The sequence below is a fragment of the Dunckerocampus dactyliophorus genome, chromosome 5 (genome assembly GCF_027744805.1).
Source record: "Dunckerocampus dactyliophorus isolate RoL2022-P2 chromosome 5, RoL_Ddac_1.1, whole genome shotgun sequence".
Classification (NCBI taxonomy): domain Eukaryota; kingdom Metazoa; phylum Chordata; class Actinopteri; order Syngnathiformes; family Syngnathidae; genus Dunckerocampus; species Dunckerocampus dactyliophorus.
This window is the reverse complement of record NC_072823.1, coordinates 22915923-22933445: the sequence shown is the minus strand read 5'-3', so window position 1 is coordinate 22933445 and position 17523 is coordinate 22915923. Positions and strand designations below refer to the sequence as shown.

Below are 17523 nucleotides of genomic sequence, written 5' to 3'. Positions count from 1 at the left end.
TGGCACTATCACTAGGCATGACTCCCACTTGCCAAATGCTGGACTGCATTGTATTTGTTTACTGAGTTGACGCCTAATGGGCCTAATACTTCCACACTTCATGGGTACCGTATGGGAACCCGTTACGCCTTTGTACCAAACCGAAAGTTCCGTACCAAAAAATCTGATTACGAATACACTCCTGGTAAATAGTGAAGATAATTTACCAAAATTAACTACTAAACCACTGAGTTGCACAAATTCTTCAAACTTTCAGGAGTTACTGTTTTATTTCACAACAAAAATTCCAACTATTTGAATCAGATATCTGGTGAAAGTAATCACCACCTTTTTGTCTCTGGTTCCAAATTTCAACCAATTCAGTGCAATACTGGTTTGGCAAGAACACTAACAAAGCCTTGAAATAGCAGCAGTTCATTTAAACGTGTGGTTTCAATGAAACACAAATTTCATTTTCAATTTCATCTAATGAGTGTTGTCTCTGACTGAATTACCGCTTTGCTTACGTCTTGTAACTCTTGTTTTGCTTTTTTTTAGTCCTGTGCAGATGTTTATACTTTCATCGATGTATTTTGACTGGTGTGGTTTGGCTTGTAAAGGTACATTATCATCATGTTTTCAAGTTTGCATGCAAGGCACCACATAAAATACACAGTGTGGAAATCACGTAATCTTTTTGATTAAGTACATTCGTACACCGATGTGGGAGTAATTTGCTTTTTTTCCTCTAATGCAGCTTCCTTCAGAAGCTCCCTCAACTGTGGTTCTGTGCACTAATGTTCATGCCACATGTCCCACGCTTACCTTCATGGACTTTCTGCTAAATAACGTGGCTTCAAAAACACAAATACTAATAATACGCTATGTTACTTACTAACTCAAAGCTGAAATACAGGCTTGCAGGTTTTTTTCTTTAAATATATCTACACAGGTGGTCTATGCGTTATGGAGTTCCGTGTTACGGTGTTTGGTGGTTACGTGCGCCCATATACTTAATTTACTTACTTTACTTACTTTACTTTACTTACTTAATTTTGGGCTGCAAGCACTCAACTAGCTTAACTAGTGACAACATGTGCAGCGGATGAATATGCGCTGTAAGAATGCAGTCTATGCCTCGTCTCGCACACGTGTAAGGAAGACTGATCCGGTGGAAATGAGCAAACGGAAGAAAAAAGCCGTCACTATGGAAGTGAAAATGAATATAAAAAGCTCCCAAGGAGAAACAGTCACCAATATTGGCTGAACTTTTGGTCTTAACTGTTTGACTCTCATGGCCATCATTAAAGATAGAGCCCATCCTTGAGCACGTTAAAGGATCTTGTCGTATGAAAGGGACAGTAATAACTAAGCAGTGCATTATTGAGAACCAATAAAAAGAATCAATAAGAGTGAGCCTTACATTGACTCAGGAGAAAGCTAAAATATTGTTTTGTTTAGGAATGTCTGATATTGGCTTTTTGCCGATAACCGATATGCCGATATTGGCCGACTCTCAATTTCCGATACTGATACCGATACTGATACCGATATGTGTAACATCACATATCTTTTTCTTCAGTAAAATTATTCTAAAGTAACAATGCTGTTAAATGAGTAGAGTTGTTTTGTTGGCTACTCCACCGATCTCTGAGTTCATAATTCATGTATTACATATTTTAAGAATACATTTGTGTTTCTTGTGCCTTGATTTATGTATGTTAAATTTGGAAAGATTTAAGTTATTTTTAGTTAAAGGGGTATTGTTTACTGATTATAACTTTGATAACTCATGTTCTTATTTTATATTCTTATTTTATTGCATTAAAACTATGTCCTGTGTATGGTTTTTCGGCACTACTTTGTGCTCTACAGCTGATGTGATGTGAATTACTCCTGTGTGGGATCAATAAAGTTCTTATCTTAGCTATCTGAGAAGCTCAAATACATTGTTTTTGGTGCCTAACTGTTTCCCAAGTATATTAGTGCGTGTGTGAATGTATAAACAAGAGGCATTAACTTAAATTTGTTTGTAGGAAGGTGCTTTACGGAAGTACAGTCATGGAAAAAATGATTAGACCACCCTTGTTTCTTCATTTTCTTCAGTTCATTTTAATGCCTGATACAACTAAAGGTACCTTTGTTTGGACAATTATAACAATGACAACAAAAATAGCTCATAAGAGATCATTTTTTTGGCAGTACAATGCTATAGCTATTCATGTAAGAACGTAAGTGATTTTGGTTATTATCAAGAAAACCATGGAAGTTCTTAGTTATCAGCTCTTAAATGAAACTCTTATGAGCTATATTTGTTATCATCATTATATTTGTCCAAACAAATGTACCTTTAGTTGTACCAGGCATTCAAATGGATCAAGAAACTGAAGAAACAAGGGTGGTCTAATAATATTTTATTTGTTCTCCTCCTCCCAATAAGCCACAGGGATAAAGGTAAGGAATTGTTTTTGCTTTTTATTATTTCATTCTTGTATTTAATATTTTTATTACTGTATTCTACATGTCCTTTATGTGTTCTGTGTACACTGTGACTGACTTAGGAGCTAAGTTATGTATAAGATCATATGTAAATAAATAAATGAATTAACATATGCATAAAGTAAGGACATGATTGGACAGATTTCACAACATTTTATGCAACATCACTCAAATCGAGTGGTGCCTTGGTTAACGTCATTAATCTGTTCCAGAAGGTCCGACTCAAACCAAAACGGACCCTAACCAAAGCAAATAATGTAAATCCAACTACCGTAAATTCCGGTGTATAAGCCGCACCCACTAAATTTAGAGGAAAAAACAGATTTGTACATATACATGTCCACGTCATAAAATGGCATATTGTGGCATGCACGAGTTCGTGAGGACCAGGCAGCTCTTTGACATGAGCCAATCATGATCTATGAAAAAACTCACGAGCTTGTCAACCCATTGGAAATTGCAGGGGGTCATTACTCAATATAGCCGTCTGACTCATGATGTCATCTTATAAAGAATGCTAAACTCAAGGCCTCATGTTCTTTTTAATGTGCTTAATCGCCTTGTGAAACCCTGTGACAATATTGGCATGGTGCCTTCTTCAAGCATCTTTGACCAGTTTCTGGTGTTTTTCACTGACAAGGTTTCAGCAATTAGGTCCTCTGCCCTAATATCTTCTGCTGTTGACCCCTGTGTGTTCAGCTGTTTTGGAGCAGTTTGAGTCTGTTTCTGTGAAGGAATTATCACAGGTGTTTCATGATCTGAAACCGTCATACTGCCCTGTGGATTGTCTCCCACCTAATCTGTTAAAAGATGTTTTTATTACCATCGGGCCTTATATCCTGAGGCTAATTTATGCCTCTCTTGCTTCAGGTTGTGTCCCTCCATGCTTTCAACAGGCTATAGTGCAGCCACTCAATAAAAAGCACATTTTGGACCCCAATATTTTGTCCAATTATAGGCCTATCTCTAAGCCCCCCTTTCTTTCTAAGGTGTTAGAGAAAGTTGTACACTCTCAGTTACTGGCTTACCTTACTACTAATGAAATTTCTGAAAGGTTTCAACCAGGTTTTAAATCACAGCATAGCACTGAGACTGCTCTTTTCAGGGTTTGTAATGATCTTCATTTAACTACAGATTCTGGCAGCTGTGCCGCCCTTTGATTGTTAGACTTAACGGCAGCCTTTGATACAGTGTACCATGGCATCCTCCTGTCACGTTTGGGCCTATATGTAGGTCTTAAAGGAACTGTTCTCCAGTCGTTTCGGTCCTATTTGTCATTTTTCTGTCACTATGGGCCACTTCAATTCAAAAGTGGCTAGACTTGATTGTGGTGTACCTCAAGGCTCCATTTTGGGCCTAGCCTTGTTTGCATGTATATGTTGCCTTCGGGGTCATTTATTTGAAAATCCAATGTTATGTTACATTGTTTTGTAGATGATCTGCAAATCTATCTGTCTTTGAAAGCAGGTATAGGCTACTTTTTTTTGCTCTGAATTGTCTTGTGGATATTAAGCAGTGGATGTCTTTCAACTTCCTTCAGCTTAATGAGAAAAAAGCAGAAATTCTTATTTTTTGGCAATCCAGCTCTTTTAGATGGTGTGGACAGTGCACTTGCCCCATTATCTTCATACTGTCAACCATTTGTAAAAAACCTTAGTGTGCTTTTAGATTGTTCTTTTAAACTGTGTAAACACGTGAGCGCTGTAGCCCAGTCTTGTTTTTTCCACCTGAGACAGTTAGCGGACAGTTACCTTCCCGCTGACATCTTTGAGCATGTTATTGTTTACTTGCTGCTTGGACTACTGTAATTCCCTTTGGACCAGTCATCCATACATTGTCTCCAGCTGGTTCAAAATGCAGCTGCCTGCCTATTAACTGGCGCTAAGTGAAAAAATAGTTCATGGTGGCGGTGAGAGGGGTCTCTATTGATGGTATGAGTCTTGGTCAAGCAGCATTTTTTTTTTTTGCAATGATTGCTGATGATTCTCTCTGCCCCTACTGTCATACTCTCTGCAGGAAGTCAGAGACACAGCAGGCTCCTGACCACTGAGATGTAGGTGGTGAGGACTGGAAGGGGGAGATGTGCTCTCCTCATTCTGTACAGAAAATGCAAGTGCTGCAGAACTCTTCCTGAAGTCGATAATGATTTATTTGGTTTTGTTCACACTCATGGCCAGGTTGTTGCTTCACTTCCTCTCTGTAGACCAGGTCGTTCTTATCCTGGATAAGGTCCACTACCACTACTGCAACAGCTCAGCAGTCATGAGTCATCAGCGTGAACAGCAGTGGAATCAGGACACAACAGGGGAGCCGCTGCTCACGGAGATGACATCGGAGGTGTTGCTGCCCACCCATATAGACTGAGGTCTTTTGGTTAGCAGGTTTGAAGATGATCATCTTGAATGCTAAACTGAAGTCCAGAAACAGCATCCTCAAGTGTGTGTTGTCCCCTCGTATATGCTCTAAGTTCAGGTAGAGTGCAGAGGAGAGCATTTGGGGTAGTAAGCAAACTGGTGCGAGTTGAATGTGAGGGGAGGAGTCTGGAGATCATGTGTTCCCTTATTAACCTCTGAAAGCACTTCATCGTGATGGGAGCAAGTGCAATGGGCAGTAGTCACTGAGAGAAGAGATCGTGAGTTTTTTGGGTACCGATATGATCGTGGCACCAGAGCCTGGTCCAGAGAAGTGTTAAAAACGTCTTTGGGAACTCCAGCCACCTGGCCTGGTATATTGCTTTCCAGGTGTTCCTGATATCACATGTGTCCACGCACAGCGACTGCTCATCAGGGTGAGAGGTGGACTGCCTGGTGTTCATGGGACCATGGAAGAGGTCCTGCACTTTCCGACCATGTGCATGGCACAGTTTAGGTTGGCTCTAGCTGTTCTGAGTGCCACTATGTTGCCAGATTTGAAAGCACTGTCCCGTGCTTTAAGCTTTGCACACACATCACTGGTCATCCAGGGCTTCTCATTGGCTCGTGTATGGATGTTTTTGATGACAGTGACATCCTCAATGCATTTCTCAATATATAGTATGGAGATATAGACTCCTCCTCCTCCACCACCTGTGTGTGATGATTTACTGTTGCGGCTACCTTGAATATGTCCCAGTCCATGTACTCGAAGCAGTCTTGTAATGCTTAAAAAGATCTCCTGCAGGTCGAACTTGTAACCTATATCTAAATGATATTTAATTTAACACCTGCCACTCACACTGTGCACTTGCACATTGGACGGGGCATTCAAGGGAGGGCGAGACAGGCTTACCAGAAGGAGAAAGTCTCAATAATGAGACCCTTACACTGCTTAATTATCACTGTCCATTTCATAGGTGGAGATCATTTCACGTGTTCAAAGATACCATCTTAATACTTGATGATCTTTGACGCACTGCGATCAGAAGAGTCATAACCACAAAAGGTCATAGCACAAATCATTATAACATGAGGACCGTCTGTACATTTTTCTTGCCTTTATCCTTCAGTTGAGCCTCCAACACCTGGTAAGGTGTCAGTGTGTTTTGTACTGCATGTTACAGTAATGTGGAGCAACATGAGTAGCCTTTTAAACCCTGACATTACAGTGACGCCTATTTGTGAAGGATGCTGCTAACACCCTGATGACTGAGGCTACTTCCTGCACCCTTGAGAAGCCTGGCAGGTACCAACACATGACCCTTGCGTGTCCCTCACAAAGACCTTAACAACTGTCAACACTAGACTTGAGTATTGAGTAGTTTCAATGAGTTGGCACTAAAAGAAAGATACAGCAGTTCCAAGAACTGTAACATAACCTGCCAGAGGGGAAAGTGCTTCAAGTGATGAGGCCTGTCAACAACACCATCATATCATATACAAGTTGTCAACAAGTAATAGATACCTTCAATGTACAGGACCAGGTTTATTTTGATGCATCTGATTCTTTTCAATCACATCCAGGGTAGCTGAGGTCAAAAATCAACCCATCCATTCATGTTCTATACTGCTCAGTTTTTCCCCAATTATGTTACAGTACTACAGTGTACTACAGTAACTGTGGAGAAACAACTGCAATAAAGTAAATATATATGTTGTGCATGTTTGCACGTTTGTGTGTTGCCCTGTCAATCATAGAACTGACACAGAGTTTGCCTGAATTTTTACCCTAACATATCATTTACGTGATGTCGTGTCGTCCAAACACTACAGCTATGGTGTCATCTGTGACGTACCTTGGTGATACCGAGTGCAGCGATGTTTTGGCTGTAGGAGGTGGTTCCGTTCCCAGTCCCCCACAGGCCGGCAAGGATGCAGCCAATGCCCTCCACAGCGATGCCTCGGTTGATTGCGTGGGTAGGCGGAGGCGGGGCGCCTGACAGTCGAGCACAGGCGTAGTAGTCGCCGATGGACTCCATGGTTGATGCCAGGACGCCTGCCATCATGCCCAACACGGATGACACGCTCACTGTGGGCAAACCCCACTGACCTACAAGGGTTGTGCACAGGAAGCAAGACATGCAATCATTAATTCAGTTTTTCTAGAGAGGAGAAAACTAGAGACACCATTACATACTGTGTTTACATACAGGTATATTCATGCCTTTTGGCCTTTCATTCACATGCATCACTGAACACAAACTTTTTGAACTCTACAGCCCACACCGGGTGAAGACTGTTTTCCATGTCCACATTTTTCACATGTTATGTTGTTTTGGTTTAATTGGTTTAGTTTATCTGGAACATGCTTAACAAAGTTACACTGAAGTACATCATCACATGTTTACGTTTTCACATGTCTGAAAAGGAGCAGCAAGAAGCTGATCTTATTTAATGCTTTGCTGTTAACTTTAAATTTAGGCAAGACACTGCAATTTATCAGTCCACACATGATTCATGATTCCATTCACTTCTGCCGCTATCGCGCCTGCTCCGATGAGAGGCGAAACGTCTTCTAAGACAACCTGAACAGTCGAGTTGCAATCAATTGAATACCCTGAGAATATAGTACAGTACTCATTTACTAATGTACAGTTGCCATTCATATTGAAATATATAACATTTATTTTGTAATGTGCAGTCACCATTTACATCTGCATATATAGGGTGTATTTAGTCATGTACAGTTGACATTTACATCTACTGTACATATATAGTATTCATTATTTGTGTACAGTTACCAGGTATGCCGCTGTTAATTGTTCTTCATAGCCTGGCGTATATATAAACATAAATATTATGGATTTTTTTTCAGACTGATACTTGTGTACCGCTACTGTCCACTTTGCTTCTGTGAAACGTAAATGTCAGCATTGCAGGGCAAATGAAGGTTTATTCCAGTGTATTCTAATGGTTTTAATGTAACGCTTACTGTAATTCAAATGTAATTGATTGGTTTGATTTTCAAAACTCTTTATCATGCTTGCATAACAAAATGATAGCATTATTAAGTACTAGTGGGTGAAATTGCACAAGTTTCTTGATTCAACGCATCCTATAAAGATGTTGCAATTTGTGAGAACTGAATATTAACAAAGTCGTTCACATCACCTATCCGTTAATAGCGGTCTTATTAGTTGACTAACTAATTGTAAATGTGAGCACCTCTAAGAGCGGGCGGTGATGGATCATGATGATGTCCAGCTGAGCAGCAGTAAACAACATCTGCCACATTAAAGTCAACATACTGCCATTTGATGTTTTATGCAACCATCTGGACACATGAAACATTCCTCATGACTCATTCTTCTGCACCACAATGACACAGACAACGCTCATCTTTACATAGTGACATGACAAAGAGGCTTTTCGGGTGAATTCCAGGGCGGTTGCGGGGGGGGGGAGTCTCACATGTGATGGATGTTTTGAGACTGCACTGTCTTGATCTATGTGACCTGTCAGATTGGTTGCCATGTGTCCTCCTCTGTGTTCACATGCACTTAACACCATATTCATTATCTTGTCCTCATGTCTGTTCGTTGGCCTGGCCGGATTTCTGTCAGGCCTGTCATTTATCTCTCTTATCCCTTCCCAAGATCTCACACAGTGATTCCTTTTTGTTTCATGTTCAATGGTTTCCTCATGCCTGACCTTTTGGACTGTTTCTGGAGTTTGTCAACTGCTTGCTTTGGATACAAAACATCTACCTTCGCAGACTCTCACTACTACTTCCTCATATGTTTGCTGATGTCATAGGCTGTGTCTCAATCCATGCACTTCCGTACTTACACTTTGTGTTTTGGGTGCGTAAGTGCGTTCCCACTGACAAGTATGGCAAAATGCAGTGCACTGTCAGTACCCAGATGTTGCACTCAAAACACTCAAAATGGTGAATGTGCAGTACTGGACACTTACCACTCTCAACAGTCACTATGTAGCAGAAGGGGAGGAACTAACTTGACACAATTGCAGCTGGAGGAGCAACCCGTCACAGTGGAATGTAGTGAACAGTAGAAGACAAAGACGGTTAATACTGCACGCACACACACACATACTGTGCATGTGCATTAGTTGCATCCCAAATGTGACTATACAGTAGAGCAGGATCACGAAGTCCAGAAACAAATGCCGTCCAAGACGGACCTGAACCTATAGTCAATAATTATTTAGGTTTTTAAAGTTTTGATGGCACACTCCTATTTTGACCAGCACTTCTTTTTTTAGACCATACGGTACTGGTTGATTAGCTCAGAAAATCCACTGACCAACTGCATGCAAGTGAAGCCATCCCGCAGAATGCTACTTAGCCCATCAAATCTGTGCACTGGCGCTAAACATTGCGAGTCTAAATAAAAGCGAGACAGATGAAACAGGAGAGAAGCAAAGCGAGTGGCATGGAAGAACAAGTGAGAAATACAAGGAAAGAAGACAGAGTAATAGATACGAATAAAGAAGACAGCGAGACAAGTGAAAGTTACATGGAATGAAGCGACATATGTCCACCCCCATCCACCACTTGCTACTCCCACCCTCCCTCACCTGGCCACCAGCAATGGTGGAGGAATGAGAGGACAACGAAACAAGTGAGCCGAAGACAAAAGAAATAAATGCGCGCTCTAAGGAGAGAAAAGTTCTTTCAACCCAGAATGGACGGAAGCATTTATGTTCATTCTTCTTTCTGGAGACTTGGCATATGTCAGTGGTTCTCAATTCTGTTTTCCATGGCCACACGAGGGGACAGAAATGTATTCACGGCCTCCGATTTGAAGTACTATTAAGAAACTGCTAGTATACATTTTTTTAAATCTCTACGGTACAGACTGAACTTGAAACTGAAACCAGGAAAATGCAACAAAATGGAGAGCTATGAAGCACACAAGCGTATTCAAAAGTCAAATTGCATGTTGAGTACAATAAATTTGTACTTGTTGGCAGGTCTGCACTAATATTGAATGTACTCCCTGCTACTCACGCCCACCGCGACAGTTCACTGCGCTCCACTATTTGAGAAGCACTGGCATACAGGCATGGAAAAAATAATTAGACCACACTTGTTTCTTCAAATTATTGATCCATTTTAATGCCTGGTACAACTAAAGGTGAAAAATAATGATGATAACAAATATAGCTCATAAGAGGCAACTTCCATGGTTTGTTGATGATAACCAAAATCACTTAAGTTTTTGCACAAATAGCTATAGCATTGTACTGCCAAAAATGTAACTCTTATGAGTTATTTTTGTTGTCATTGTTATATTTGTCCAAACAAATGTACCTTTAGGTGTATCAGGCATCAGGCATTAAAATGAACACGAAACTGAAGAAACAAGGGTGGTCTGATCATTTTTTCCATGACTGCATGTGAGGCTATGAGACAAAGCACAGTTTTTGACCAAACATACCCACTCAAGTCTGAACTCAGGTCACAGAAAACAAGCAGTCTCAGAGCACAATGTGAACAATCCACCCCAATACTGATCCTGAAGGTCAGTGGCTCGCAATCTTAACCCAGGGGTGTCTAAATAGCGGTTGGGGTCCATTTTTGGCCCACGTATTTTGTAACGGTAGAGCATAGATGCCCAACTCAGGACCAGGCAGCAGTTTCATGCAGCTCGCAGAACTGTTTGGTGGGGTGTCCTGTTTAGCCCAGGACCTAAAGTCGCCTTTCAGTGACCTGAAGTCGGCTTTGAGTTTGACACCCCTGCCGCGGAGGATCAACAGCATTGCAGCTGACTTCACCATGCGTCTGCATGTGTGCATATTTTGCGTGGATTTCCTCAGGTGAGTTTGTAATGGGGAGTAATGTCCTCCAAATGATGCCAGCTGCACGGTCGTAGTCACAGCGGCCGCCTTTATACAGTATATCTTTGTCATAAAAGCAAGAAGAAGTTTAGGTTCTGGTGAGGACAGCAACACGGTCTTGTGGTTTTGATCAAGTCAGCGGTGCATAATTGCATTTTTACGACATGCTTCTTGGCAGCATGTGTCTGTATCAACATATTTCAGCTGTGAGTGTGTGTGTGTGTGAGCAGGAAGAAAGGGTTCATTTGGGGATTTAATTTATTATAAACTGTGAAGCACTTTGTATCACAACTTGTTTGTAGGAAAGGTTCTATACAGATAAAGTTTGAGTGATATGTCATCTTTGTGACAGCTTGTCCTCTTGGATGATTGCTAAAACCATGCTTACCTGGCCATAATATTAGGTACACAATCTATTCTCCAAGACACTCCGATACAAGAGTTTCTGATGAGCTGACTTGGATCAATATGATGTCAGGATGTACATCTCTAAAGTCTCTAAAGCCTGGACACATAGGCAAACTTGCACATATTATCCATCCATGTTCTACAACACTTGTCTTCATTAGAGTCACGTGTGAGCCTCCCATGCATGTTTTTTAAATGTGGGAGGCGCCACACAGAGATGCCCAAATGGGGATTTGAACCTTCAAGCTCCTGACTGTGAAGCCAACATCCACTGTGCGGCCCCATACAGTATACTATACAATTATTACAAAAATAATAATAATACAAGTAATATGAATAGATAACATGAATATAATTTTATAGTTAATTGATTCATTTTAATATAATACTGGTATATTTCACACCACTGTATGTTACATATTTTACATTTATACAATTTTTTAAAATGTAATCGAAAATTGCTTGTTTTACTATTTAGCGCATTTATTATTTATTACTTAATTATTGATTTCATTAACATTTGAATTGTAAAATGTATGTATATTAGATTACTGTATATGTGTATATTATACTGTATGTCCAGACTTGCAGTCTTCCTCAAGACAAGAAAACTGCAGACGACAGTCGAAAACAAACAAAAAAAAAAACTTGCCTGCATATGAGAAACTCTACATATATTCAACCTAGGACACAGCTGGCCTGGGAAAGCCTTGGTGTCCTCCCTGTGGAACTGGAAGAGGTAGCCAGGGACCGGGAAGTCTGGACTTCCCTACTGAGACTGCTGCCCTCGCGACCTGGCTCCGGATAAGTGGAATACAATGGAATGTAATGGAAAAATATAAAGCCAGTTAAATAAATAAACAAAAAAAAAATAAATGAATTTTTTTTATATAATGATTATCAATATTGGCCGCACGTTGGTCTAGTGGTTAGCACGTTGGCCAACACAGTAACAGTCTGGAGATCGGGAGAGACCTGGGTTCGATTCTCCCTTGGGCATTTCTGTGTGGAGTTTGCATGTTCTCCCCGTGTGTGCGTGGGTTTTCTCCGGGTAGGCTTAGAAAATGAATGGATGGATTATCAATATTTGGTGGACAGTATCAATACGCAAGAGAAATAGGTTGAATATGATTATTTAATAAAATAATAGACAATTTAATACACAATTTCACATTTTAACACTAGGGCTGTCAATCGATTAAAATATCTAATCATGATTAGTCACATTTTGTCCATAGTTAACTCATAATTAATCACACTTAATCGCAGATCCAAGTAAGTTTTTATTAGAGCTGTCAAAGTTAATGTGTGAAGTTTCCTTTAATTTCCTTTTATTTGTTTTTGACGCGCGATTAACACGCACACATCCTGTTTGACCCTTGGCTGACGCCGTAGTTTGAGGAAGCAGCGGTGACCGTGGAGTACAAGCAAGGGCAAATATTGAGCAGAAAGAGAGAAAGAAAGGGGTATTTTGAATGGTAAAGATAGCTTCAAAGCCCTGGAAAATGGCTCTCGCAACAAGACCAAAGTTATTTGTATCTATCTACTGTCGCTGTGATTGGAATTGTCACGTCGTCGTCGACCTGTCCGAGAGAAGCAAGAAGGTACTGAAGCACTGCCGGTATTTTTATTGTCATTTATACAGTGGTACCTTGGCATACCAGTGTCCCAACAAACGAGTGTTGTTTTTTTTAGATGCGAGCCGTCTCTCGGCTGATTTTTGCGAGCTAAAATTTGGGTGAGAGCTGCTAGTTAACGGCAGGCATAGCCGAGGACATCTATGTAGAGGATTCTGTCAATGTGACCATGGCTGAAGAGCTAGCAGCGCTAGCATTAGCTAGCATTAGCAGCGCACTAGCTAGTCACCAACAAATCAGTAAAATATATTTCGACGGACAGATTTACATCGCTACTTATTATAGATAAAAACTTTTTTCAGCGGAATATAAATGTGACTAATTATGAGTTAACTATGGAGAAATGCAATTCATTGCGATTAAATACTTGAATCAATTGACAGCCCTCGTTTTTATCTAAAATAAGTAGGGATGTAAATCTCTTTGTGGTAAACGATTTGATACGCAACTACAATAACTACATCAATTTTTTTATGTAAATGCATATCAATATTAATATACATTTAGAAATCCCCCAATTTTTGCATGTTTAATGTGAGTGGCGTTTTGTCCCACTTTGATTGACGGTCCTTAAACTCACCATGTAACTTTGTCCCATGCTGTACAGATAGACTACTATACTGTATTTTTACCCTTTTTGTTTAACCTCATATTTGGTCCCAAATGCTGATACTATGTGGGAATGCATAAATGTAAAATTTGTGCGAATGTGCATATTTGTTTGGTACACAACCTCTGTCATAGTTTCTGTCATAGTTTTACACAATACATAATAAATAAGATAAATTAAATTATTATAATGTAGATATGTTTTACTGATGATCTTTCTCGGTGAGTAGCTAATGCGCTGCTAATGCTAGTGTTGCTAGATCTTAAGCCATGGTCTGACACAAGCCCCCAAATAGCTGTCCTCGGCTATGCCAACTAGCAAAATTTTAGCTTGCAGTTCAAAGCAAAAAAATCAACCGAGAGACGGCGCGCATCTAAAGAAAACACTTGTTAGTTGGGACACTCGAATGCCGAGATACCACTATATAATTGTCAATAAAAAAATACCGGCATTGCTTCAGTACCTTCTCGCAGCTCGGGTGTTTCTGGCAAGTCGACGTACTCCATGACAATTCAAATCACAGCGACAGTCGACACAAATAACTTTGGTCTTGTTGCGAGAGCCATCTGCCAGGGCTGTAAGCTAAATTTACCAATGAAAATACCCTTTTCTTTGTCCATTTCTGCTTAATATTCGTTCCTGCTTGTGGCTCCAGTCACCGCTACTTCCTTAAACTATGGTGTGGGCCGAGGGTCAGTAGCTAAATACTGTATCTACTGCAGAAGCGCGGAGCATAAAGCGAAGGCTCACGTTGTGTTGCATGGGGGAACTCTGCGCACAATGTAGGCTACCAGGTACAGTATGACGGTACTGTGAGGCATTTAATGCCCAGTTCGATCTAATGACCCATGCAGAGTGGTGGTCTACAGAGAAATGGTCCTTACCTACTGAGTGTTGAATCAGAGCAACTGGACTTGGTTTTTAACTTCTTGTTTCAAATTCAAACTGCACTTTATAATATCTTTTCACGAAACGGATTGTTTGCAACTGGCTCAAAATGACACCGCCAGCGCTTAGCAAAGGCTCCTGCTCGTGTGTGCAGCTTACATGCTCGGAGCAGGGAGAGAGCGGGATATAACGCTTGCAACATGTTCAAAATTTTGTGCCTTCTAGTCATCCGCTTAACTGTCCCTTTTAATTTAAAATATAAATAAATAAATGTAATTTATGAAATTAATACAATATTTCAGAAGTTTGCTTTCTAAACAATTGCGCAATTTGGGTCGCCACTTGTCATTTAAGGTTGGGTCCTGCAGCCAAACCCGTTGAGAACCACTTATCTAAGAGATGTTTGAGCACCTGGGTACGGGATGTGGAACCATGGCGAAGTGGTGATGGCGTCCGTGTTGATGTCGGTCCTGGCTGAGAAGCCGTAATTAGCCGCCTCTGATGGGAACACGTCAAAGATGGTCAGCAGGTAGCAGAGCAGCCAGCCGCCGCACATCCCGAACAATGCCTGTAATTTGGAAGCACACTGAGAGCGTCAGTGAGTGAAAGGAGCTGGAGAACATCAACAATATCAGATGCAGACAGCCTGAAGGCAAAATTATCTCTTTAAATATTTTATCTGGACTTCCTAGCTTTAGCCTTTGACCTGATGTGGGCATGTTTATCTGTACGATGAGAGGAAGATCAAGCAGATGAGAGGAGCGGGACGCCTACTTTAATGATCCGTGTCAGGCAGCGTAATGTGGACACTGCTGGGGCGTGTGCTGGACTTCTCTTTCATTGCTACTGAATGAAGCTTCATTCCGTCACGCCAGGACGTTCTTTATCATTTGTGCATTTGATGACGGACAGCTCAAAGTGGTGGGAAGCTAATACATTTTGCGCTGAAAATAGGATCCAATTGTTTTTTTAGGCTTTTCTGCCCTTCACAAATGTGAGTCACCGTGGCAGAATGTGTCAATCAGCCCCGCTCAAACATTTATGCCCGGAGCACCAGTGAATCAAGGCGCTTTAGTCGCTTAGATAAGCTCCAGCAGTCAGTTTGACATTAATGCCATTTACACGAAGGACCTCAAAGCGTGTGTGTGTACACACCACAAGCTACGGGCAACAACTGTTCTTTGTGAGAGTCACGCTTCAAGTGTTTAACAAGTTGGGCAAGCGTCCTCTTGCAGTGAATGATTGCTCAACAATGAGGCTACATGCCAGCCAAGAGACCAAATAATGGTTTATATTACAAGGACATATAAAAGACACATAAAATATTAATGTATTATTTAATAAAGGTTTAATTTAATGACTAATCAATTTAAAAAGACCAAAAAAACAATAAATTGAAACATTTTATGTTAGTAAATAAAAAGAGATCATACAGATCATACATTTAATTTAAAACATATGTGGTCATGTTAAACTAATAATTAGAGCTGTCAAAAATAACACATTAACGCTGGTAACTAATTTATTTAATTAATTACGTTAATTTTTCGAGTGTAATTAACGCATGTGCACCAGAGCAAGCATGCCTCTGTTATGACGGCAGAGTGAATCACAGTTGAGCGTCCCCACACAGTCACACAGAGTTCGATGCTCTTTGATAACTTCATTCTGACCTGAACACATCAACAGCTGCACAACTGCAACACCATAGACGGTATGTATCTCCAACTCACACACGTCTCTAGTCCATTCATCCTGGGAACGACACTTCCTCATTCTCATTACAAGTAGCGAGATGCATTCAGGGACACCCCGAACATCACAAAAACAACTTTATAATGCGTGTGTGTGTGTGTGTGCGGGTATGCGCGTGTGTGTGTAAATAAACAGGAAGATGAAGAAAAACATGAAGTGGATATTCTTATCATTCACTTCATAACTTCTAATTCGGGTGTACAATGTGCTACATTTAAGTATGCTGGAAAATACACTGAAAAAAAGTACATTTACTTTAAATTACGTGATGTCTTTGAACACAGCCCCTCATTGCTCATAATAACACTGTTTAAAGCGTGATTCAAATGTTCTGCGACTATTAAAGACACTAGTGTGAGACAGATTTTTAGACTTGTGTGGTATCTTTTAGCTTGATTGACATATTCAGTTCATTTGGAGCTGTTAATACATACAAATATATGTAATCCTGTCCTGTCATTTATCTTTCTGTTCATTAAATACTGTAAAAGTCGGCATATTTCAGACATAGTTGCTACAGGTGATGAGTCATGATTAATTAATGTAAAAACTATGATTAATCTGATTAATCATTTGACAGCGCTACTAATAATATAAATGCATTATTTAAAAAGGTTTAAATTAATTCATAATCAATTAATAAATAAAAAATAAATAATAAATCATTTTTTAAATCATTAAAATAAAATTAAAATGTTACATTAGTAAACACATATAAATTATACAATATAAATAAAAATGCATTAAAATAATGGAATTAAAAAGAAGACTATATTTATTCCATCCATCCATTTTCTACCTACCCAATGTACAACGTGGACAGAGGGCAAGGAGCTCAACGCAAGATGGAAACTCACCGAAAACAGCTTGAAAAGAGGGTAATGGAACACCTTCCACTTCTTGCCCTTGTAGGCAACGAGGGGGACGTCCACCTTGCTGAGGTACTGTGAGAACAGCAGGATGAGACACACCGTGCTGTGGAGACACAGAAAACACCACACACACTGTCATTCTGCAAGCTCCTCCAGAAAGACTCTTTCAGAAAACATTCTGCACCTTGACACTTTGTGAAAACCATTTTTATCACCACAGCTGGCCATAGGACGCGTTGATGTTCCAATAAAGTAGACTTAAAAAAAAAAAAAAGTCCACAGCAACACTAAAGATTCAATACCTTTTTCCACATTACTGGGAAGAAGTAGTTGCGCACCTCACCATCATCGTGTTTTTATTCAGCTGGAAGTGATACAGGGAATATACTATATATACTATAAACGGTCATGTTATAGGAGTTCAGAACATGCACAGAGAGAGGGTCTGTCACCCATCCAGCTGAAAAAATGTAAAAAAAAACCAAATACAGGTGGTAATCTGTTTACATTTAAGCTCCCATATATTAATGGTGGGTAAACACAGGACTCGCTCGAGAACTAGTTACAGCGCTGTGTGACATGGAAGAATACACTACGTGTTCGAGGTGAGGACTCGAGTCGTGCGACTTGGACTCGAGTCAGACATTGGACTTGGACTT

At 40.3% G+C, this 17523-nt stretch overlaps 1 protein-coding gene across 1 annotated transcript in view; it reads right to left on the bottom strand.

Moving 5' to 3' along the window:
* The window catches only part of si:dkey-106n21.1 (solute carrier family 23 member 1), a 97056-nt gene that overhangs the window by 38977 nt on the left and 40556 nt on the right, over positions 1-17523 (bottom strand). The window contains exons 6-8 of the mRNA XM_054777333.1: positions 16850-16967; positions 14649-14805; positions 6689-6942 (exon numbers count right to left, since the gene is read on the bottom strand). Of these exons, the coding sequence (XP_054633308.1) occupies positions 6689-6942; positions 14649-14805; positions 16850-16967 (529 nt within the window). The remainder of the gene's footprint in view (positions 1-6688; positions 6943-14648; positions 14806-16849; positions 16968-17523) is intronic.